This window comes from Pristis pectinata, chromosome 16 (genome assembly GCF_009764475.1).
Source record: "Pristis pectinata isolate sPriPec2 chromosome 16, sPriPec2.1.pri, whole genome shotgun sequence".
NCBI lineage: Eukaryota > Metazoa > Chordata > Chondrichthyes > Rhinopristiformes > Pristidae > Pristis > Pristis pectinata.
In genome coordinates this window covers 20,269,727-20,293,323 of record NC_067420.1, presented here as the reverse complement: position 1 = coordinate 20,293,323, position 23,597 = coordinate 20,269,727, and the positions used below count along the sequence as shown (strand labels likewise).

Sequence of the window (23,597 nt, the reverse complement as noted above, 5' to 3'; positions counted from 1 at the left end):
TTGTAAAACAAAACATCTGGTCTTTCAGAGAAGGAGATCTCTCATCCTTATCCAATCTGGCCTTTTTGTGATTCAAGACCATCAACTGGTTCGCTCTTAATACCTCCACAATTCAGGGGCATCAAGAAATGAACAATAAATGCTGGCATTTCCAACAACATCCACATCCTGTGAATTAATTAACAGTGAGCACCATCTGAGGAAAGTCTATCAGTATTTCCACTACTAGCCTTTGGAATTTACTTCCCAAACCTCTCTATCTTCTTGCCTGAAAAAAACACTCCTAAAATCCAACTACTTAAATTATGCCTCAATACCTCCTTTTCCATTTCTCATCACTCTGTTTTCTCAACTGTTGCTCAGGATTCCCCACTCACAAAGGATTCAGACACACCTTTGTGTGAGTAGTACCACATATTATCTGTTGATGTTGTCATAACAGCTCCAGGTGCCTTGAGCAAACTATAGAATGGCACTTCCCATAATTAGGACCCAAACCCATATTAAATTGTATCTAGAAATGTAAAAATACTTTTAAACTCCAAAATTAACATTGAGTTGGCATGAATAACTAGAGTGTCAATGTACTGTGGGATGAAATAGGATGCAGTAGATTAAAACAGTGCTGTCACATCACAGTTTCCAGTTGCTGTCGGGAATAGTCTTAAGCCACTAGTTAGTAACTTGGAAATAGGAATATGTTACAAAAATGAAAATTTGGATGGGTTGAAAAAGGTTCAAATTTTAGGCAGGCATCACAACATAGGTCCTCTTGACAGGAGGAACAGTAGAAATTAATTCTGTTGACCAGGAACCAGATTTCATCATCCACCCTTCTGCCACATTGCCCCACACTTCCACAGCCCCAGATACTTGTGAGGAGAGCAATGTTAAAATGATTTCAAAAACCCGTTACAAAAAAAAGTGTAAAAGGCATAGAAAGCTCCCGACCAGGTGCTGGTAAATGGGGTTAGTACAAAAGGGTACTTGATAGTCGGCAGAGATGGGGTGGGCTGAAGGATGTGTTTCTGTGCTGTATGACTCAGTGACTAAAAAAGCTTGAGGTAATTCTTGGTAGACTAAAAGGGGTCATATTTTTGTAATTGGAATCAGCACACATATGCTTCATTGTTATTTCAAAGTTGTACACTTGTTTTGCTGTACACAGCATGGAGAATACCATATTTTGGTTCTCCATTTCCCAGCTTTCCAGAAGGGGTTGATCCTTTGTTGGGCTGGAGGTTCGAGGCAATTGGGAGCAGCAAGTAATTCTCTGCATCTTCAGAAGGAGACAGGTGTCTGATAAGGCCAATAAACTGACATGCCAAACATCTGGTGAAATATTTTTAATTTGCCAAAATGCTTTAGAGATGGCCAGTTTGTTTCAGAGTCACATGCTCTGAAATTTGCTTTCAGCAAGAAGTTGATGGAAGTGAATTTCGGAACCAGCGTACGACATGGTGCTGCTACCTGAGGTTGAATTTCTAGCTGCTGAGATTTTAAAAAATAGCATATAATGGGAAACATTGACTCAGTGTTACACCTCTCCTGATTATTATTCTTGTGAATTGCAAATTTATTATCACTTACTTTACAATATTGCCAAAAGCTGAAGTGTATTTTTTTTAGGATGGGGATGAAATGGAAAGCTAAATTAATTTTTATGGCTGGTTTTCTTACCGTATTGCCTGCTGCATAAAGCGATCAGGATCTTGAGCTGCAAATGTTGTCAGCAGTGTGCCCACAGGCATCTCTTCCTCCTGCCTGACTAGTTTGGGATTGGGAATGAAAAATGGTGCCTCATTGACATCCGTGACGGAGATAGCAACTGTTGCCGTGGACTGGAGTGAAGATTGAATTCCAGTTGCCAGTGGAGCTTGATTCATTACCACCACAGTCAGTACAAAGGCCCTGTTTATTTCATAATCTACTGGCTGAAAAACACAAAATTCAGTGTGTTGGATTATGTATCTAATTTCCACATAAATTCTGTTCTAGGGAATAAAAAAAATCAAGTTCCATGCAGCAGGAAATTTGGACAAATTAACAGCGCAGTTATGACGAGCAATGCATTTTGCTACGAGTTTATAGTTGGGATGGTTAAGCCTCAATTATAAAAATAAAGCCTTTGTTTTTATTAATGTTAATTGTAAGTCTAATCATTAGTAATGCAAATGTCAGAATTCAAGTCTTATTGCAGCCATTTCTTGTTTTGAGATTTGGACGTACTCATATGTTAGGGGAGGGGAACGGAGTGGCAGTAACATTGACTGCAGAACACTGATTATGGCTTTATGCTACGTTATAATGCAGCCCATGGAAGAATGTTTGTAATGAGGAAATGCAAGCTTTGTTTTCCCCCAGAAAGAAAATAAATCTTTCAGCTATCATCGTCTATCCTTCTAACCAGTGATGAAATTCTGGAGATGGCATCAATGAATAGCTTGATTATCTGCAGTCTTTTGCAAGTGTCGTCAATGGTGACTCTTAACACACGGATGAAAGAAAATCAATTGCCACCATGTTTCCAATCAAGCTGATCTGCCCTCAATTTGTGCAATTATGTATTCAATCTCATTCAATAAAATGTTCCAAGTTTGAGGTTAAAATCAGGTGGATACAAAGAAACTTGTTGCTGATTACTATTTTGGTGGCTTATAACAGCAACTCAACCATTAGATCTCATGTTCTAACTTTATTATGAGAGAACCCATGAAATACAACTATATTTTGTTCTCTAGTTCATGTGGAAATAATGTATGTTCCAAATAAACAAAAAAAAACATAACTAGTTATAGCAAAGCTTATTTTGGCACTTTATAATGGATTCATTTAAACCGAAGTTAGTTTAAGATTAATTTTTGTGGTTCTTATACAAGGTCAAATATACAGTGGCATGCAAAAGTTTGGGTACCCCTGGTCAAAATTTCTGTTACTGTGAATAGCTAAGCGAGTAAAAGATGACCTGATTTCCGAAAGGCAGAAAGTTAAAGATGACACTTTTCTTTAATATTTTAAGCAAGATTACTTTTTTATTTCCATCTTTTACAATTTCAAAATAACAAGAAAGGAAAAGGGCCCGAAGCAAAAGTTTGGGCATCCTGCATGGTCGGTACTTAGTAACAGCCCCTTTGGCAAGTATCACAGCTTGTAAATGCTTTCTGTAGCCAGCTAAGAGTCTTTCAATTCTTGTTTGGGGGATTTTCGCCCATTCTTCCTTGCAAAAGTCTTCTAGTTCTGTGAGATTCTTGGGCCATCTTGCATGCACTGCTCTTTTGAGGGCTATCCACAGATTTTCAATGATGCTTAGGTGTATGAGGGCCATGGCAAAACCTTGAGCTTGTGTCTCTTGAGGTAGTCCATTGTGGATTCTTTTCATGAAATTCTGCACCCTTTTTTCTCCAAACATACCTTTGTTCATTGCAGCCAAAAAGTTCTATTTTAACTTCATCAGTCCACAGGACCTGTTTCCAAAATGCATCAGGCTTGTTTAGATGTTCCTTTGCAAACTTCTGATGCTGAATTTTGTGGTGAGGACGCAGGAAGGTTTGGAGAAAAAAGGATGCAGAATTTCATGAAAAGAACACTTCTCCAACTGTTAAGCACGGGGGTGGATCAATCATGCTTTGGGCTTGTGTTGCAGCCAGTGGCACGGGGAACATTTCACTGGTAGAGGGAAGAATGAATTCAATTAAATACCAGCAAATTCTGGAAGCAAAAATCACACTGTCTGTAAAAAAAGCTGGTTAAAAAGAGGATGGCTTCTACAACAGGATAGCTACCCTAAACACACCTCAAAATCCACAATGGACTACCTCAAGAGGCACAAGCTCAAGGTTTTGCCATGGCCCTCACAGTCCCCTGACCTAAACATCAATGAAAATCTGTGGATAGACGTCAAAAGAGCAGTGCATGCAAGACGGCCCAAGAATCTCACAGAACTAGAAGACTTTTGCAAGGAAGAATGGGCGAAAATCCCCCAAACAAGAATTGAAAGACTCTTAGCTGGCTACAGAAAGCATTTACAAGCTGTGATACTTGCCAAAGGGGCTGTTACTAAGTACCAACCATGCAGGGTGCCCAAACTTTTGCTTCGGGCCCTTTTCCTTTTTTGTTATTTTGAAACTGTAAAAGATGGAAATAAAAAAGTAATCTTGCTTAAAATATTAAAGAAATGTGTCATCTTTAACTTTCTGCCTTTCGGAAATCAGGTCATCTTTTACTTGTTTAGTTATTTACAACAACAGAAATTTTGACCAGGAGTGTCCATACTTTTGCATGCCACTGTAATTTTCAGACAAATTAATGAAAGTAGTATGAAGACATTTACATTACATATGGAAGCCTACACAAAATTTGAATAAAGAAACACGTACTAGATCAATTTTACCAGCTTTTAATTTGTAAGACCTAATCTGCCTTTGGTAGAGCAAATTGTGTGTCTGTTCTCTAATTTTTTTTAATCTCCCTCTTCTTATCCAAGCCTGGCTATTAGCATTTCAACCACCATCATCTCTATACTTAAATTACTTAAGTGCAGTTGGCTTTAAAATGACAATGTTTAAAAAGACACTGCTCTTGCTGCTCAGAATATGTTCACGGGAATGAGAGTACTAATAAAAGGAGTCACTATAGCGTTATATGATAAGTGATGCATTATTGATAGGGCTGTGGTACAGGAAGCTGGTGCAATCTCCTGCTGTCCTGATTACTGCTTGCTGCTCTGCCAGGAACTGGGGTAAATCCACCAATGATTCACCTCATGGCTTAGTGTGGAGAGACTGCTTGTGTAGGCTGGGCCGGGACAAGTGGTATGGCGCCACAGGCTGAGATGTGTGGTGCAGGGCTGCACCCTGGCTGGTACGGTGAGCATGGACTACTGCTGGGGACCAGTAGCACCTGCTCCAGGGGTTAATAGACCACTCAGATTCTATAAGGTCTCTCATAACCTCTTGTTGAAGCTGTTGTTTCTTTCTCTTGGTTTGCCTGCGTTGTTTCCCCAAAGCTCAGATGTTAAAACAAAAACTCAGTGTTGGAGAGAACCATGGGATCTGGGTGGTCTGTTCACAAATGGAGCAGCCACTGACAGTCCCAACAATGGGCCACATTCACCATGCCAACCAAGGTGCAGCCCCGAGCCCCACAGTTCAGTGCTGAGCAGCTGCACCACTCACTGCAGCCCGGGCAGCATGAGCCTCTTCACACTGTGCCATGGGCGATTTATTACTGGAGGAGTGCCAGCGCAGGTCAGGGATTCATCCCAGTATCCCAGCACTGCAGCACACAGCCCCACTGGATGTCTTTCTTACAGCAGGGTTGTACTTACCCATGAGTGTTTGGTCTAGAAGACCAAGAATGCTATAACAGTTCAGTGCTCTGTGGGATACCAGTGTAACTCTTCTTCCAAAATCTTTGTGTAAAGATAGTCAAAAAATGTCAAAACTAAGAGGAACTGAGATACTACCAAATGGCAGCAATAATATGTGGGTCACTGCAGAAACTCAATTTAAAAGATTAATAGATGTGAGGTACAAAGTGATGTTGAATTATTTAGCAGTTTAGAAAAAGAAATATAAAACGTATACCATGAAGATGCCAAGACAAAATTTATATGGCACAAATCCGCTGGTCTGATTATGCACAATCAGAAATGTTACAGGTGAATCAGACCAACAAGATGAGAGAACTATAAATTATACTTCAGAGGACTACTTATAATGTCATTTACTTAATATGTTTTTAAATGAAGTTAGAAGAATTGGCTATCAGTAAGATATACAACATGATGTGTTATTTCTTTTTAGCTTGTTCCAATACGTGCAAATAGCACAAGTCTGTTGTCATATGATGTACAATAAGAGCAAAAATTGAATGCTCAAATTTCCATGATTTAAATAAATTCAGTACTCCTCTTAATGAACAAGTTGCATAAAATATCTTACTTTCTAACATATAAGCTCATGTTTTTGTGTGAAGCTTTGCTTAATGGGTGCAGGAACTGTAGCTTTATACCTTATCTGTTGCATTTGGCTCTCAAGCACAAGCTATACACATAATTTCAAACACGGGCTTAAGAGCTGCAACTTACCTTTACTACAATAACCATGCCATCATTGGTGACTGGATCTGTCTTAACAACAAAATGACCAGCAGGGTCGCCACTGACAATGCGGTATACAGCATTCCAATTTGAAGTGTGTGGCTGGTCTCGATCTGTGACACTCAAGTTAGCAACAATAACTTCTATTTTGTTCTCTTGTACTTCTCCATAGTACTGGAAATAAAAAAAAGTACCATATTAAGGAACACATATTGCATTTCATATCAAGTAGATCAGAATATTCTGAAGGCTGAAACACATTCCACCTTCAGTTGCACGAAACAGAAAATAAAATACAATCACACAATTAGAATTATTATACTTCAAATTAACCCATTAGAAATCAATTTTTGTTTATTCTGATGAAGGTGCGAGAGTAAATGGTTCCACTTACAACATAAAAACAATTCAATTGCTTTTGGATGTCCAACTTTCCAATAAAAGTACCAATTAACTATGTATTTTAAGTATAATAAGTTAAAATAGCAATGCTGCTTACAAAGCCACCTGCAAGATTCGGTAGTGCAGAACCGTAAAGCCAGCACTTGGTCACCGATGATCAAACTATTTTGCTTTTTCACTCCCAAGTACCGACTGCGTGAAAATGTCTTGTGTAAGTATTTTTAAAAGTTCATGTATTTCCCTCAATTGCAGTTAAACTTAAACAATAGTTATATCTTTTAGGTATCTGGTAATATATTATGAAGTAATGAGTATAAATGATTAGTTCTTAAAGATACGGGTGAAACTAAAATTAATTAAATCAAAATATCAGATATTGATTGAATATTTTCCATCTGTTTTCACAGATGATAAAACGTTAATGGCACAAGAGAATTAAAAAAGAAATAGGCGATTAAATAGAAGTTTAAGAAATGGTAATTTCCGGTGTGAGGAATTGGAGTGGAAAACTGGAAATGCCACAATTATTTAATTACAGGAAAGGAAAACCAGCTTCCTCTAGAGCTTTTAATTTAACATTAGTTATAGTGAAGTCACAGATGTTCATAATGAGAGACAGAATGAGGAGTTGAACATGAATATTGCAATCTGTGATCTTGGGCTACCTTCTTGATTTGATATTCTGATAGCAAAAGGAAACCCAAGGTCAGAGATTCTAAGGCTGGCAACATAGTAGTGGAAATTATGAACAAATGAACCTTGAAGTGCCACTGCCACCATATTCTTCTCATCCAGACAGTCCCCACATCAGATGTCATCAATGGTCCCCACTTTAAATATATTATCACAGAAGACTTGCGTCCAGTTTTATCACAATGTCTCCAAGTCTCCCTCTCATATGCCCAATCCCCAACAAAGCATGGGGGAAGATGGTGGCCAGAATAATACATTGGTGGCAATGCAGGAAGTGTCAGTAAATAGCTGGAGAGGTCCTCATGGAGAAGTCTCTCAAGCTTTTATCTCTGGATTCTCAGTCGCTGCTGAGGCATAGAGAAACTACAGCTCTTTCCAGTTTTAAAATGTCTTCATAGAATCATAGAAAGTACAGCACAATACAGGCCCTTCCGCCCACAATGTTGTGCCAACCTTTAAACCTCGCCTAAAAACTATCTAACCCCTTCTCCTCATATATCCCTCTATTTTAAATTCTTCCATATGCTTATCTAGCAATCTCTTGAATTTGACCAATGTACCTGCCTCCACCACTGCCCCAGGCAACACATTCCATGCTCCAGCCACTCTCTGGGTAAAAAACCTCCCTCTGATATCTCCCTTGAACTTCCCACCCATTATGTTAAAGCCATGCCCTCTTGTATTGAGCATTGGTGCCCTGGGAAAGAGGCACTGGCTGTCTACTCTATCTATTCCTCTTAATATTTTGTATACTTCTATCATGTCTCCTCTCATCCTCCTTCTCTTGAAAGAGTAAAACCCTAGCTCCCTTAGTCTCTCCTCATAATGCATACTCTCTAAACCAGGCAGCATCCTGGTAAATCTTCTTTGCACCCTTTCCAATGCTTCCACATCCTGTTTAAAGTTTTCACTTCCTCTTCGATAGATACCTAGAACTGGCATCACTCTGGCTCAGGTGAGAATCAACTGTAGGTTCAACCTGCAAGGTTACTAGGGCAATATAAGAGGACGGGTCAGAGTTGTGGTGTTACTCCACTGCCAATCACTTGATTGAAGGGAAAAGTTCTCGACCGTGACTAAAATATCTTCTGAGGATGTTGCAATTACAGTTTTGTACCATTTGGTACAGACTCCAATAGAAATCCCACAAAGGCACTTAATTACTTCCCTTCATTAACTTCCTAATCTCATAAACACGTGAGAAATATGAACAGTTAGTGGTCAGATTGCTCTGCCATTCAGTGAGAGCTCATCTGCTCAAAGCCTTGGCTCCACTTTTCAATGTGTTCCCTCTAACTCTTGACTATTTTATGTTCAAATATCCTTCCAGTGCAGCCTTGAAAGTTTCCACAGCTCCCTGGGGTACAGAATTTCAAAGATGCATGATCCTCTCTGACAGAAAAAATTCCTCCTCAACTACATCTTAAATGGGCGACCCCTTGTTCTGAAAGTGGAACACCTTCTTAGAATCTCTGCAAATAAGCACCCTCAGAAACTTCTGTGCTTCGATAAGATTATATCTCATTCTTCTAAGTTCCAATGAGTAAAGACCCAACCTGCTCAATTTTCCCTCATAAGAAGTGATCTAGGCAGCTTTCTCAGAAAGTGCATCACTTCTTAAATAAGGAGACCAAAACTTGAGGCAGAAATCCAGATGCAGTCTCACCAAAGTCATGTAAAACTGTAACTTGACCTCCTTACTTTTGTACTCTATCCCTTTGAAATGAAGACCAACATTACTTTTGCTTTCCTAATTACTTGTTGTATCTACTTACTGATTTCCTGTGTTTCATTTAAAATGAGACTCTGATCCCTCTGTACAGCAGCATTTAATAGTCCGTTTCCACTTAAACAATATTCTGCTCTTCTATTCTTCAGGAGCCGATAACCTCTTATTTTCCCACATTATATTCATTTGCCAAATTTCTTCCCACTCACTCAACCTTTTGAAAACACTATGTCCTTCTCATAACCTGCTTTCCGATGTCTCTTTGTATTATCAACAAATTTAACTATAGTATGCTTGGTCTCTTTGTCAATGTCAATAAAGTTTGTAAGTAGCTTAGGCCCTCACCGTGTGACGATTCCAAGAAAAATGCAGGGAGCAGACTACAAATGGCCTTTTTCAATTTCAGCAATGCCTTTGACTCCATTGGTAGGAAGGATTGTGGCACACCTTCCTCAAGATGATTTTCTGGCTGCCCTCAGAAAGTCACCTCCATCTGATTCATGCTCCATGACGGCATGCAAACCTTGATATTAACCAATGAGTCTTCAACAGAACTGGTTTCAAACAGGACTGTGTCATTGCCCCAACACGTTTTTCAATCTTTTTTGCGAAAATACTGTATCTCATCTCCAACAAACTTCCTGCAGGAATGAAGCTAATCTCCGGAACGAATGAGAAGCTATTTTGTTTCAGTTATGAGGAGGGACTGGATAGATTGGGTTTGTTTTCTTTGGAGCAGAGGAGGCTGAGGGGGGGGGGGGGGTCCTGATAAAATAATGAGGAGCAGAGACAGAGTTGATAGTAGGAAACTTTTCCCTATTGCGGAGGTATCTAAAACTAGAGGGAAAAGGATTAAGGCTAAGGATAAGAGGTTTAGTGGGAATCTGAGGAAGAACTTTTTCCAAACAGTGGGTGGTTGAAATCTGGAATGCACTATCTGAAGGGCTGACAGAAACAGGTGCTCTCACAACATTTAAGCAGATAGATGAGGCGTGGAGGGCTACAGATCATATTGGTAAATGGGATTAGTACAGGTAGCTACTTGATGGTTGAAACAGACATTATTAGAAGTGGCCAGTAACATCACAACAGTAGACAAGTAGAAATGCAAAAGTAGGCCTGTTATGAAATGGAGGAGAGTCACATCTTATGTTTCAAGATAAGAGAACTGACTGGGTATTTTGGGACTTGAACACATTCCATTTCTGTGGTCCGATGGACAGAACTGACCAGCTAGGCCTCCCTTATCAGAACTGAGGCAGTTTGAGCTGGATACACATGGTCCTAGATACAGGGTCATTGTTCCAGCTCAGGGACAGTGAACAGGGTGTTTGGTAAACATCAGAGTTAGACCCAGGAGCTATCAGCTGTCCATGAGATGGTAGAACCATCCCCTTACATTTATTAAACACCATGTGGGGTATGCATATAACGTATATAATCAATTGTTAATATTATTAGTTTTCCCTTTGTGCACCCCACTGGTGATAAATAATAAATCTTTTTCATGCTTGAAATGAATCTGGTTCCTGGGGATTCTTCAATTGTTCAATTTCCATTAAGACATGGTGTGGTGAAAGACCTGTTTTTGAGCTGTATGACTTCATAACCTACAGTGACCACACTCTAGAACCAAGGTCAACTGAACCTGGGTAGCAGAGCTGCCACATGCAGATGACACTTACATTTGTGGACACGAGAGACTCAGCTCCAAGCCATCGTTGACGCTTTCACTGAAGCGTACAAGAGAATAGACCTTACACTCAACATCTGCAAAACTAAAGACCCTCTATGAATCTGCCCCTGCTGCCTTCCCACAGTAACATTTAACAGGAAGATCCTGAAAAAAATGTGGACTACCTCCAATAACTCAGAACCACTGCTCAATGAAGACGGACATCAATGATGAAATTTAACACTGCCAAGCAGACTTTGGTTGATTGATGAAAAGGGTATTTGAAGATTGCATCCTTACAGCTGGCACAAAATTCATGGTCAGGTAGACAGCAGTAAACCCTACCCTCCAATATGCTTCTGAGACCTGCACTACCCACAGTGAGCATCTCTAAGCACTGGAAAATATGACTAACACTGTCGCTGCAAACTTTCACTGCAGGGGGAAGTAAACTAATGTCATCATCCTCTCCTAGGCCAACACCTCCAGTGCTGAGGCCTAGTTATGCTCAGTTAACTACATTAAGACCACCTCACCAGTTATATTCCCAAAACAAACAATTTCTTCTGAGCTTTGTCATGGGAAGAGAAAACTAAGTGGACAGAGAAAAAGATTCAGGGAGGTGCCTGGAAGTCCCTGCCCCAGGAATGCTCAAAGTGGAGAAGGAGCATTCGGGATGGTACTGAGAACCTTGAGTCTATACATCAAGAGGCCCAGTGTAAGCTGCAGAAGGAAAAGAGCTCCTCACATGCTACCCAACCACCTACCCAAATATCAAAAAGTCCACTCAATTGACCCACAGAACTGAAGAGGAAGTAACTGATCTTCAGTGACGAGAGACTGCAGAAGAACAACAAGGATACGGACAAGAAGTAATCGAGGCACCATCATCAGTCCCTGTTACGCTACACTATGGATTGCCAACCTGAAAATGTACAATTCTCAATTTTCTGTTGCACAGTTATCTGGCCGGGCTAATACTTTACCCCAAAATGTGAGCATTTACCCTTAATTTGGCACTTAAATTGAATACTTTTTGGCAATCAATATATGTTACATCAACTGGTTCCCCTTTATTTTCCCAGCTCGTTAAACCCTTGAAGAACTTTAATAAATCTGTCAAACTTGATTTCTCTTTACAAAAACCACATTGACTTTGCTTAATTCTAAATAGCCTATTACCACTTGCTTAGTAATGGATTCCAGTATATTTCCACTGATGGATGTTAGCTAATTAGCCTATAACCTTCCGCTTTCTGTCTCCCTTCTTGAATAAGGGTGCTACATCTTCAGCTTTCCAATCTACTGGGACTTTCACAGAATTCTGGAATATCACAACCAATGTATTCAGTGTATCTACATCCACTTCTTTCCAGACTGTAGGATGCAGACCATTAAGTCCAAGGCTGTCAGCTTTTAGTTCCATTGTTTGCTCAGGTTACTTCATCAAATGTCTCTGCAAGGTGCAACAGGCCTGAGTGAACATAGACCTGGTCAACCATATCTTGATTCAATAAGTAAACTACTGCTAGACTCAAATGGCTGCAGTGATACCCAGCAGCAAGCCTGAGGGTATTGTTACTCCTGCCACAACAAAAGGTTGATAGATCATTGCTCACCATTTTGACTTCATGCAGTCCCACTGCAACAGAAATGCTGTCTTCTACTCTAATTCTTAATTTCAATGAGTGAACAGCTCTTCATTATTTTGTGTTATTCAGTGGTACAATTTGCAGATGGTACCTCTGCGATGCAAGGCAAATTCCAGGAATGCGGAAGCTTCTAAAATTGGTGCCTGAAGCTTCAAATCCTATTTCTCTAATGATCTCTGGCTTAATTTCATATAGTTAAAACAGAATTCATCAATGTGCGGTTAGAGAAATCAATTAGTCTCAAGGTAGGATATTGTTACAATTAAGCAGCTCATAAAGATACAGCATGGTACTTCCAGGACGCCTTAACCTTTACTTTCACCTAATCATATTACTGCTGTAGAACAAGGTTCACATCTTTAAAAGAATTTAACAACCTTATTCAAATTCTCTCCACAACTGCTGTGTGTATAAATGCATAACGTTATTTTAGTTCTCCAGCCACTGTCTGCAGTTATTTTGTAAACTTTGGATCAAGTAACGGATTGCTACTGTTCTATACTATTAATCTTCAAGGTGCTGAATTTTCTGTACAAAAATCTATTTTTACCGTGACATCTACAAGCAAGATGCAAAAATTAAAATGAATAATTTATGAGCGATGAGAAAGCGACAAAGTAATGTTTCATGTGGTCTATTCGATTGTATCATTGCCCTCCAAGGATCAATACTGAATGGTGATGTATAGTCGGAATCACTCTCAAAGCTGTTACAGGAAGCAGATTCTATTTTTTCTGGTTAAATGTTTTTCAATGCGATAAAGTATAAAGCAAAAAAATTAAATATACACCAGAAACACCATTATAATCTTTGGGGATTGACTTGGACTTTTATGACAGGTTCTAATGAAGCCTCCAGGTGGAACTGAGAAAACAGCTGGTTGAACACTAACACCTCTCAAATTTTGTAAAAGTGAGGTGTGTTACATGTCTGGAACCTTACTGTTTTTACTTCAGGAGTCTTTTAACTGATCTGTTTAACACACTACTACTGCACATTCCTTACAGAGCATTACAGCCAACACTTAAGATACATAGCTAGAAATTAGTTACATTTTCATTCTGTGGCAGTTTTGAAATATCTGTGCCCATTTCTTACCCATTACGAAACTGGATTGGGGTCTTCAACACAGGTTTCATTTCCTAACTCCAACTCACAGACCCTTAATTTCTGCGCCGAAAGCTGCTACTGCTCCTGAGGACTTGGGGCTACTATATTCAAGAGGGGAAGTTCTCTACCTACCATTGTCAAGGAGGGCAGTGAGGTTGTTCTCCAATGGGAGAGATGCCATTGACTCTGCCATTTTCTTCTCTTTCCACCACTATTTTTTGTTATTGTTCCTCCTACTCCCAGCTCTCCCTCATTTCGATTGCAGCCTGAGGGCTCAGCTGAAAATCCCCGATCCTTTTGCCATGGGTGAACACACAAATGACAGGATAGATGCAAGGACAGCAAGCAGCAGCCTTTGTGAAACCCACACATGAGATTTTAATACTCTCAATGAGGAGCAAACCGTGGTAATAATTTCTTAAAAATGCATATCCCAAATTCATGATTTTTTAGTGACTTCAGATTTGGCAGCAGTGTTAAACTCTGCACCCCTTTAAAGGACTAAAATGGCTAAAGTCCAGTTTCTGGGCATTATAAATGTAATTTACTTATTTTAACCACAGAGTAGAGCTAGGTTACTCAATGAACATTTTTAGTTATATTCCTTTTATTGCAAAGGAATTTTTTTTAAATCAGTGCATACATCCCCTTTCCATGCCAAGATTCTACACATTCCATTGGATCTTAAAATGAGTGATTGGCACATTGAAGGTCCACAACCAGTGGTCATTGCAAATCTTGCAATTTGTCAGAGTAAATGTTAAAAGCATTTGAGATAAACTCAGGACCATCCTTTTCATGTCACTTCACTAACTCCAATTACTCTATTGTGCAGATCACTTTCAGATGGAAAAAGGGGTGTGAAATGAAAAAAGGGAGCTACAGTGTGGCTCTGTTGGAATCAATTTTTCCTCGAGTCTACCATCAGAGATGTACTTTCAAACTAGGAAAGATCCTCTTGAAATTTTCTTCCCATCTTCAATCATTCTTAGCCAATTGCTCTTTTCAAACAGCAACACTCGAGTCATTTTTAGTGCTTCTGCCTTGTGAAATTTCTAAATCCAAATTTAAGCATTTCTAATGATATTACAGCACATTATATCTGGTTACTTTTGGTATCTTGTAAATAAGGACATAACTGTGTAAAACCTTTTAATTTTCCTTGCATACAACTTGCTTGCCTCTCTTCCTCACAACAAGAGAACAGAATCAAATCACTGACTCCAGCAGTATTTCAATAATCAATATTATGGACAGAGGCAGACTTCAATTATTTTCCTGATGAATGTTCAAGATGAAGTGAACTGAAATTTTTAATCTCATTTAAAATAAACAATCATAATGTCTATCTTTGCACTGGATAAATAATGAAGAGTTAATTGAAAAAAAGAATTATTCCTGGGAGATATCTTATAAAACAAACATTTTGATGCCTTAATGAATTCCCAAGCTATAACTGACAACAGTAAGTTTACTTCCCCTGCATTCAGCCATACTGGACATGATCAATTTACTTTGAAATTCTTGCCAGCTGATTTTAAAATCTTGTATTTCCAATAAAACCTGAAATTGTTTTTTACAATCTTTAAATTTAGGAATGTCATTATTATTCCTTCCCAAATAAAAGGACACTCCCTTAGAGTCATAGAGCAATACAGCACGGATAGAGACCCTTCAGCCCAATGAGTCCGTGCTGACCACCGTGTCCACCCAGCTAGTCCCAATTTCCTGCAGTCGGCACATATCCCTCTAAGCCCCGCTCCTCCATGTACCTATCCAAGTGCTGCTTAAATGATACCATTGTACCTGCCTAAACCGCTTCCTCTGACAGCTCATTCCATATACTCACAACCCTCTGCATCAAAAAGTTGCCCTTCAGGTCCCTTTTAAATTGTTCCCACCCTCACCATAAATCTATGCCCCCTAGTTCTGGACTCTTCAACCTTGGGGAAAAGACTGTTACCGTCCACTTTATCTTTGACTCTCATAATTTTAAACATTTCTATAGGGTCGCCCCTCATTCTCCTATGTTCCAAAGACCCAGCCTGACCAACTTCTCCTTATAACTCAGGCCTTCAAGTCCTGGCAACATCCTAGTAAATCTTTGCACTCTTTCCCTTGCATTGTTTGCTGACCCATGTGAGAAAGTAGCTTGCTCCAAAACTTTTCACTTAATTGACTGTATGCAGTTACTTGCAGTTAGATGAGTGCCCCAGATGGGTTCTCTTTTATTCACCCTCCCCATTGAGGAAACACTATTCTTCATCTCTGCATTAAACCCCTGAGATTAAAAGCTCTAATCATGTGAACATTCATTCTCACAGGACTACCATCCATTAAAGAATTCAAATAGATTCCATTAAGAATACTATTTTGGATTGTAAAAGGAATCTTCTGACTCTTATGATTAAGGGATGCATTTTCAATCTATATTTGCTGTTCAGATCTAAATATAGCAACACATTCTAACACAATGCTTTATTTAAAGAAAACCCTTTGTCAACTTGATTGCTAAATTTCAAACCGAAAAGCAATGTCAATAACACATATTTAAACTTTGAAGGCTACAGATAGATGGCAGCCATATATATGAATGTTATACGATATTAATACTCACTGTGGCAGCAGTAAATTCTGGAGGATTATCATTCACGTCGGTGACAATAATGAGTGCAGTTGCTGTGTTAGAAAGTCCATATTTGAGATTTCCATCCATATCAGTGGCTTGGATCGTAATTGTGTATCGTGGGACTTTCTGAAAAGGTAAGGACACAGACTACAATAAATATATTCAGTCATTGAACCTGGATACAGTTGGAAGTGGGTGAGTGGCAAAAGAATCAGAGGGGAAGTGGACAATCACATGAAAGAGAATAAGTTACTAGCTATAGGAGAGTAAGCCAAAGGGAAATTGGACTGATGGGACTGTTCAGCTGGGAGCTGGCATGCCTTTGATGGGCTAAACATCTGATGTCCTGATGCAGGGTTCCAACCAAAAACATTGACAATTCCTTCCCCCCTCTCCCTCCACAGGCATTGCTCAGCCTGCCGAGTTCCTCCAGCAGATTGTTTGTTACTCCAGATTCCAGCATCCGCATCCTTTTGTGTCTTCTTTCTCTTACTAAGTCTTGCTGGTCAGTTTCTAGCGTATTAAAATATACACTTCTTAGCAGCCCACTGCATAACGTTAACTCAGCCCAGCTGTGATATTATGCCAAGCCTGAGATTTTGCTGCACAAGTGGAGTGCATCAAGAAAGACAAACAAATCACATCAGAGCTTCACATCACACAACACTCCAGATAAAATATATTACTTTTAAATGCAGGGACTGTTAAGTAAGCAAATGGAATAACCATTTTGAAAATGTGATTGTACTGGAGAGGATGCAAATGTGTTTTCTGAAGATATAGCCATGCAGCTCTGAGGAAATATGGGGTAAGCTAGTATTATTTGATTTGGAACAGAGGCAGAGGAAGACTTAAATGAGGTGCATAAAGTTCTAAGGGGTGTAGATAAGTAAGGGAAACCTATTCCCTTTGGTTCAAAAAACCATGGGGTATGGATTTAAAGAAACTGGCAGAAGGGTTGGAGGGGAGATCAGGAAAAGCTTTTTACCCAAGGACGATAGGGGTCTGGGACATGCTGCTCAGTGCAGCCAGAAACCATCTTCATATTTAAACAGTACCGTGTAATTGAATAACTGTGAGCTGCATGGCTACAAGCCTTGGAACTGGTAGCTTCTTTTTGACTGGAACATTCGCAATTGACTAAATGGCCTCCTTAATCACAATCTTTCTTTGATTCAATGAAATGTAGATTCCACAAATGGCATTGAGATTACTGAACTGAAATGAGATTACAGTAGGTATTTTTTTAATATATATTAATAGTCACGCAATGAATGGCATTTTGGGGTTTGGAAAATGTGAAAGAAAAGATGCCAGGTAGATGTATACCAGGAATTTATTGCACAATGTCATTTGATTTCAGCTTTACACCATCTAATTGATATCTCCATGAGTGAGGCACGAAAAGAAACATTTCTAGGTCCTTTTACATCACTCAAAAACTGAGCATCTTCTGTTGTGAATCGCCCTTGTAACCCCAGCCTCATTTTTGTATAAGAGCTGCCAGCAAAAACATCATTCTCTGTCCTGGGGTACTTAAACAATTTAGTCTTCTGCAACCCTTCATTAAGCAAGCTGAAATAACATTGTCTGACTGCTACAGCCCCTAGTAAATTATACACTTCCATACAGCTTTGCCTGCTGCATAAATGGTACACCCCAAACCACTCAATCTCCTAGTGGACCTCCAACCCCACCTGTCCCTCAACAGCCATTCCTTCAACCTCCCAAAACATCATGGCCACTGTGGTTCCCAATCCCTCTCCCTCACTCCACGATAGTGATCATGTGATATCTTCTCCCTCCCTCACTACAGTCTGTGCACACTCAAGTCCTCACTGCAGCCCCTCATCTAATTGTAAGATCCTTCAGGGAGCACTGAAACGTTGGGTAGTCATTCATTGTGTAGGATATTTATTTTTATTAAATTGAAAATTGGACCAGACCCAGATCTAGCCTGCCAAGGACAGCTGCAGACTTGCTCCCTTGCACCCACCATCACAGATGAGCACTTTGATGAAGGCATGAATTCTACTGGGAGTCTGTTGATGACATTTATATAACCTTGATTTCATAAAACCAGGCAAGAAAACTGACCCAATTGCTCATCCTTATTGCAACTGTGAAGTTGAAGAAACTCAACTGAATTTAGTTGCCAGGCAATTTCCAGTTATGCATTTGGTACTGCATTTGATTGGCTCTAAAATTGATCCGCAGCTACCAGAAGAGGAAAAGTCCGGTGAGGTTATAACACCTTGAAAATATCCATGCCCACATCCAATTTAGATTGGAAGAAAAAAGTGAGTGATCATTTTACAACCTTGGTAAATAAACTCCCAATTGCATATGTGTTGCAAGATGTTAATAGCTCATTTCTGTAATTGGGAAAAGCTGATGATAAGTCAGAAGCTCACAGTATGGGTCATTAGATACCACCAAAGTTAAAGTGAGATGAATCTGAAACTAACAGCCTCAGTGTCAGAGAGGATGATGTAATTTCATCTTGTACACTATTGTTTGATGATCTACATCCCAGTGTTTTGAAAGAGGCAGCTTTAGAGGTAGTGGATGCTCTGGTTGTCATCTTCTGAGGCACAGTAGATTCAGGAATTGTTTCTGTGGATTGAACGATACCAAACATGACCTTACTTTTTAAGAAATGAAGGAGGGAGAAGTCAGGAAATAACTGGCCTGTAAACATGGATTTATAAAGATAAAATCATTGTTGACCAATCTGTGGGAGCCTTTGGTAGAAGAGATAAGGGAGAACCAGTGGAGATGTTGTACTTGGATTTCTGGAAAGCTTTCAATAAGATCCTACACAGGAGGTTAATTAATAAAGTCAGAATAGATGGAATTGGGGTATTCACTGACGTAAGCTGAGAATTAGTTATTCGCAGAAAGAGTGGGAATAAATGTATCCTTCTCAGATCTGCAGGCTGTGACAAGTAGGGAACAGCAGGGATTGGTGCACAATTTATATCAACGACTTGGCTGAGAGTACAAAAAGTCACATTTCCAAGTTTCTGACAACAGCAAACTAGATGGAGTTGCGAGTACAGAGGAGGAAGTAAAGGCTCTTCAAGTGGATATGGACAAACATAGAACAGTACAGCAATGGACAGGACATTCGGCCCACAATGTTGTGCTGATCTTGATGCCAGTTTATACTAAATGTCCTCCTCCTGTGCATCATCCATATCCCTCCATTCCCTTTATATTCATGCGTCTATCCAAAAACCTCTTAAACTCCACCAAACTGCCAGTTTCCACTACTACCCCACTAACCCATTCCAGGCACCTACCACTCCCTACGTTAAAACCTTGCCCCTCCCATCACCTTTAAACCTCCCCCCCCCACCCCCCAACCTTAAAAGCACGTCCTCTGGTGTTTGACATTTCTACCCCAAAAAGATTCTGACTGTCTACGCTATTTATACTTTGCATAATTTAATAAACTTCTATCAGGACTCCCCTCAGCCTTCAATGCTCTAGGGAGATCAACCCAAGTTTGTCCAACCTGTTCTTATAGATCATACCCTCTAATCCAGGGAGCATCCTAGTAAACCTCTTCTGCACCCACTCCACATCCTTCCTATATTGGGGCTGAGTAAACGGACAAGAATATTGGAGATGCAATATAATGTGGAAGAACGTAAGGTTATTCCCTATAATGCACAAAACAGAAAAGCAGAGTATTTGATAAGTGATGGGAAATCAAGTCGTGTTGCTATCCAAAGGGGAATATGTGTATTTGTACACAAGTCACTGAAGGCCAACAGGCAGGTTCAGCAAGTGCTTAGGATGACAAACGGTAGGTCAGCCTTTAGTAGAGTTTGATTACAGGAATAAGGAAGCCTTACAACAAGTGTACAGAGCATTGGTAAGACTGCACCTGGAGTATTGTTTACAGTTTTGATCTCCTTATCCAAGAAAGGATGCACTTTCCTTAGAGGCAGCGTAGCAAAGATTTAATTGACTGGTTCCATGGATGGCAGAGTGAGGAATTGGGTAGACTAGGACTGCATTCTTTGCAGTTTAGAAGGATGAGATAACATCTCATCTAAGCTTACAAAATCCTTCAAGCACTTGACGCACTGGAAGCTGAGAGAATGTTTTCCCTGCTTGAGGAGTCTTGGACCAAAAGGCACAGCTTCAGCCTAACAGTATGCCATTTGAGACAGAGATGAGGCAAAACTTCTCATTTGGAATTCTCCAACCTGAAGAGCTATGAAAACTCAGTGATTATATTCGATCAAAACAGAGATCAATAGATTTCTGAGCATTTTGGGAATGAAGGGATATGGGGAGAGTGCTGGAAAAGAGCACTGAAATTGAAGACTGGCCATGACGTTGATGAACGGCAGAGCAGCTCAAGGAGCCCTGTGGCCTATCCCAGCTCCTGTCTTATGTTCATTAAATTTGGGTCAATAATGAAGAGCCGGTCCATTGTTTTCAAGAAATACTGGCAGCTATCAAGTGTCAAAGTGTCCATTTAGTCACTGTGATAGTTGAACCCAAGAAATTCGCATCTGCAGTATCCACCTTTTTTTGGTGTGAGCCAGGCCCCAGCAGTACCGTGGGTCTCAAAATATGTACTTCCCTTAATAGAGTTCAAAGAGGGCAGCTCACAAATTCACTAGCCACATAGCTTTGTTTCATTCATAGTAGCATGATCCCTGTAAAGACAGAAACTGAGTCAGCATTCAGATGCGATGAGGGAAGGGTAACAAAGCTGACATTTTAGTGTGATACTCATTTCAGTGAGCTTTTCAGGTCATACTTATTTTGATATGACACACCACCCATAGCTGCAGCTGAAAACTTTGATTGACGTGAATAATGACATGAAATTAGACATATATGAGCTGATTATAAATGTTTTCTTCACAATGAACAGCCAATAACCTCAACCCTCTTGTAGTCTTTTAAAGGACCTCTCTCATTGGACTGAAATGTCTTCACGAAAACTAAGAAGATTTGAATTTAGGGCATGTACTTTTGTCCAGAGTGATTAGGGTAATTTTTTATATACAGGTTTCATTTGGTCTAGAGTGGTTAAGCAAGGGAGCAAATCCAGGCAGAATGATAATGTGCTAATAACATGTATATTTTCAGGGTCGTCTCATCCTCATTGTGTTCTTAACTGTGTGTGTCATTTTTTCATCCATGAAGGGTTGATGATAAGAGATGAGACAAGAAGTTTGTGATTCAGGCAATGGTTAAATATGCATTAAAAGTTTGAATAAAAAATGCCAAAGAACAGGAGGATAAAATTTCTTCCAATGTCTGACAGATGTTGAGGTGCATTTTGGACATTGAAACTATTTGGCAAGACTGTAAGAAAGGGCTAAGAACTAAATGAAGGAAAAAGAAACTTAAAGTGGAAGTACTAAGTTTGTAATTGATCACATCTGCTTCCCACCAGTCTCTTCCTCCAAAATTCCCATCTTTTTGATGCTTACTAGAAGAAGTGACAGATCTACACACCTATTTCCTAGTGCATAACATTATCCTCATAGGAAGGCCTAGGAATCCAGCCTCTGCCTGTGTCATAGTAAGTAAGAAAGGTTGCAACTTATGGGGAAAACCTGATGCAAAATGCAACTTGAAACGCAGCAAAATCTGTTGTGCTCAGTAATTTGTGGATATAAGGATTAGCTGCTAAATTGCTGGTAAATTATGTGCTACATTATCTCAGTAGTGACGGAGCAGACTGAGTAATTGGGCCAGAAGCAGAGGCTGGCAAGGGTGATCAGTAGTTGAAGGTGAATGCAGTGTGGGAGAGAGGGGGCTTGATAGAACTCACAAAAAGCAGAGGACCCAAATTTGAAATTATTTCTGCTTTTAATTGTTTCCAACACGGGTTCATTTAACACTGTGCAATATGGAAGGTAATTAGAGTAGTAGGTGCTTCTCATCTGTCATAATGAAACAATAATAAGTACTGCAGTTTTGGGAGGTATCATCAAACTCAGTTATGTGTTGACAATCTGAATTTGTGATCCGCCTTCTTTGAACTCTGTTTGTAGGAGTACGTATTTGGGACCCGTGATCCCATGATATTGTTGGGGCCTGACTTGCTCTTTGAAAAAAATGATATAGTAGATCTGAATTTCTGGGCATGAGGGTCAATATTTTATTTGCTAAGTGTATAGTTATTCCAAAGTTGCTCGCTTAGCTTGTCAATGCTCTGAATTTTAAGACAAGATGTACTACCTGACCAAGGTAGAAGGAGCCACCAGTTCTTGGAACACCAACACATAGATACTGCTGGAGACAGAGTTGTCTGCATGACATTGATAATAGCTTTATAGAAACAGACCAAATCCATTACTTGGAAAGTATCTAAAAAAAAACTGTCTGATCAATTTTGAAAGCAATTCAATAAATCAAACCATAAAGTTGCTCTAATTTCCCTATTTAACTGTACTACAAAATGCAGGTGGATCTTTTTTTTTGTGCAGAACAGACCACGAGTTGTCCTGGACACAAGAAGGTGCCAGCTTTGGCTCTCTATTACTATTCCTGATGCTGAGTCAGAAAGTTGTTGGTTCAAGTCTCAGCCCAAAATCATTCAACCTGGATTGACTGTCTCAGTCCTTTTTGAAGAAATGCAGCATTTTAAAAGGTGTCATCAAATTATCAAATTCTGCGATGTGTTGGCAGTAATAGTCATTCTGGCCTGATGACAAAGGAGCACATGGCTCATAAACTTGTGAAGTGCACTCTTTCAACTCTATTAATCAGAGTACATTTTCTGATCCCTGTGACACTGTTGGGCATGCGGCCCCAATTTTCCATCCACTGATTTCAAATGCAGTTTTCTATTACAGCTAGGCCGTGTTGTAGGGGAAGCACAGCGGGTCTTGGCAGAGGCAGGATCAAACACACATTCAGAACATCAACCTTTGTTAAGTTAGTTACCCAGGAAATGCATTGACCCACATCAGCACCCTTTTACACCCTTCCCACAAAACTCTGAATTTATACAGTGCTCCATGATGAGATATGACAGTACAAGACAGGATTTCTGGAGTGATCTCATGCAATGTGATTTTACTGCATAAGGAAGGTAGTGGGCTACTTCCAAAAGGATTTGTCTTGAATTCTGTCCAATTTCATAGTTAACCCTAATTTCAAAAAAGATGCCAATGTGACACACACTCTGAACAGGAAGCTCATTAATTAGAAGAATAAGATCAGAATGTCAATTCAAAAGCACAGAGCAGTATCTTAAGTATTTCTTGTAAAATTACTGGGGACACAGACCAGTAATTTTGCAAGGCAATTTTTCAGTGTGGGGGAAATCCACTATCAACTTATGTTGGTTTCCACCCACTTGGAAGTAACAATCTTCAGTTCGCTGTGCACAGATACTGTATCTCAATAGTAACGAGTGCTGGAAGACAAGCCTGGAGTTGTAGTCTCTTTGTTCGGAATGCGAATTTGAGATGTAAAGTCTTTTTTAATAGGTTTATGAAGGAAAATATTTGTGCAGACACATCTTAGTATGCAAAGGCTGCAGGAATTTACCCACTGCAAGTTGACTTTTCCATTCATTCATAGGACGTCGTCACCAATTGCAAAGCTGGCATTTATTTGCC

General features: G+C 39.7%; 1 protein-coding gene across 1 annotated transcript in view; it reads right to left on the bottom strand.

The window, feature by feature from the left end:
- The window catches only part of LOC127578909 (cadherin-4-like), a 476,299-nt gene that overhangs the window by 45,659 nt on the left and 407,043 nt on the right, over nt 1–23,597 (bottom strand). Inside the window, exons 8-10 of the mRNA XM_052031464.1 lie at nt 15,979–16,116; nt 6,089–6,274; nt 1,681–1,934 (exon numbers count right to left, since the gene is read on the bottom strand). Coding sequence (XP_051887424.1) covers nt 1,681–1,934; nt 6,089–6,274; nt 15,979–16,116 — 578 coding nt within the window. The remainder of the gene's footprint in view (nt 1–1,680; nt 1,935–6,088; nt 6,275–15,978; nt 16,117–23,597) is intronic.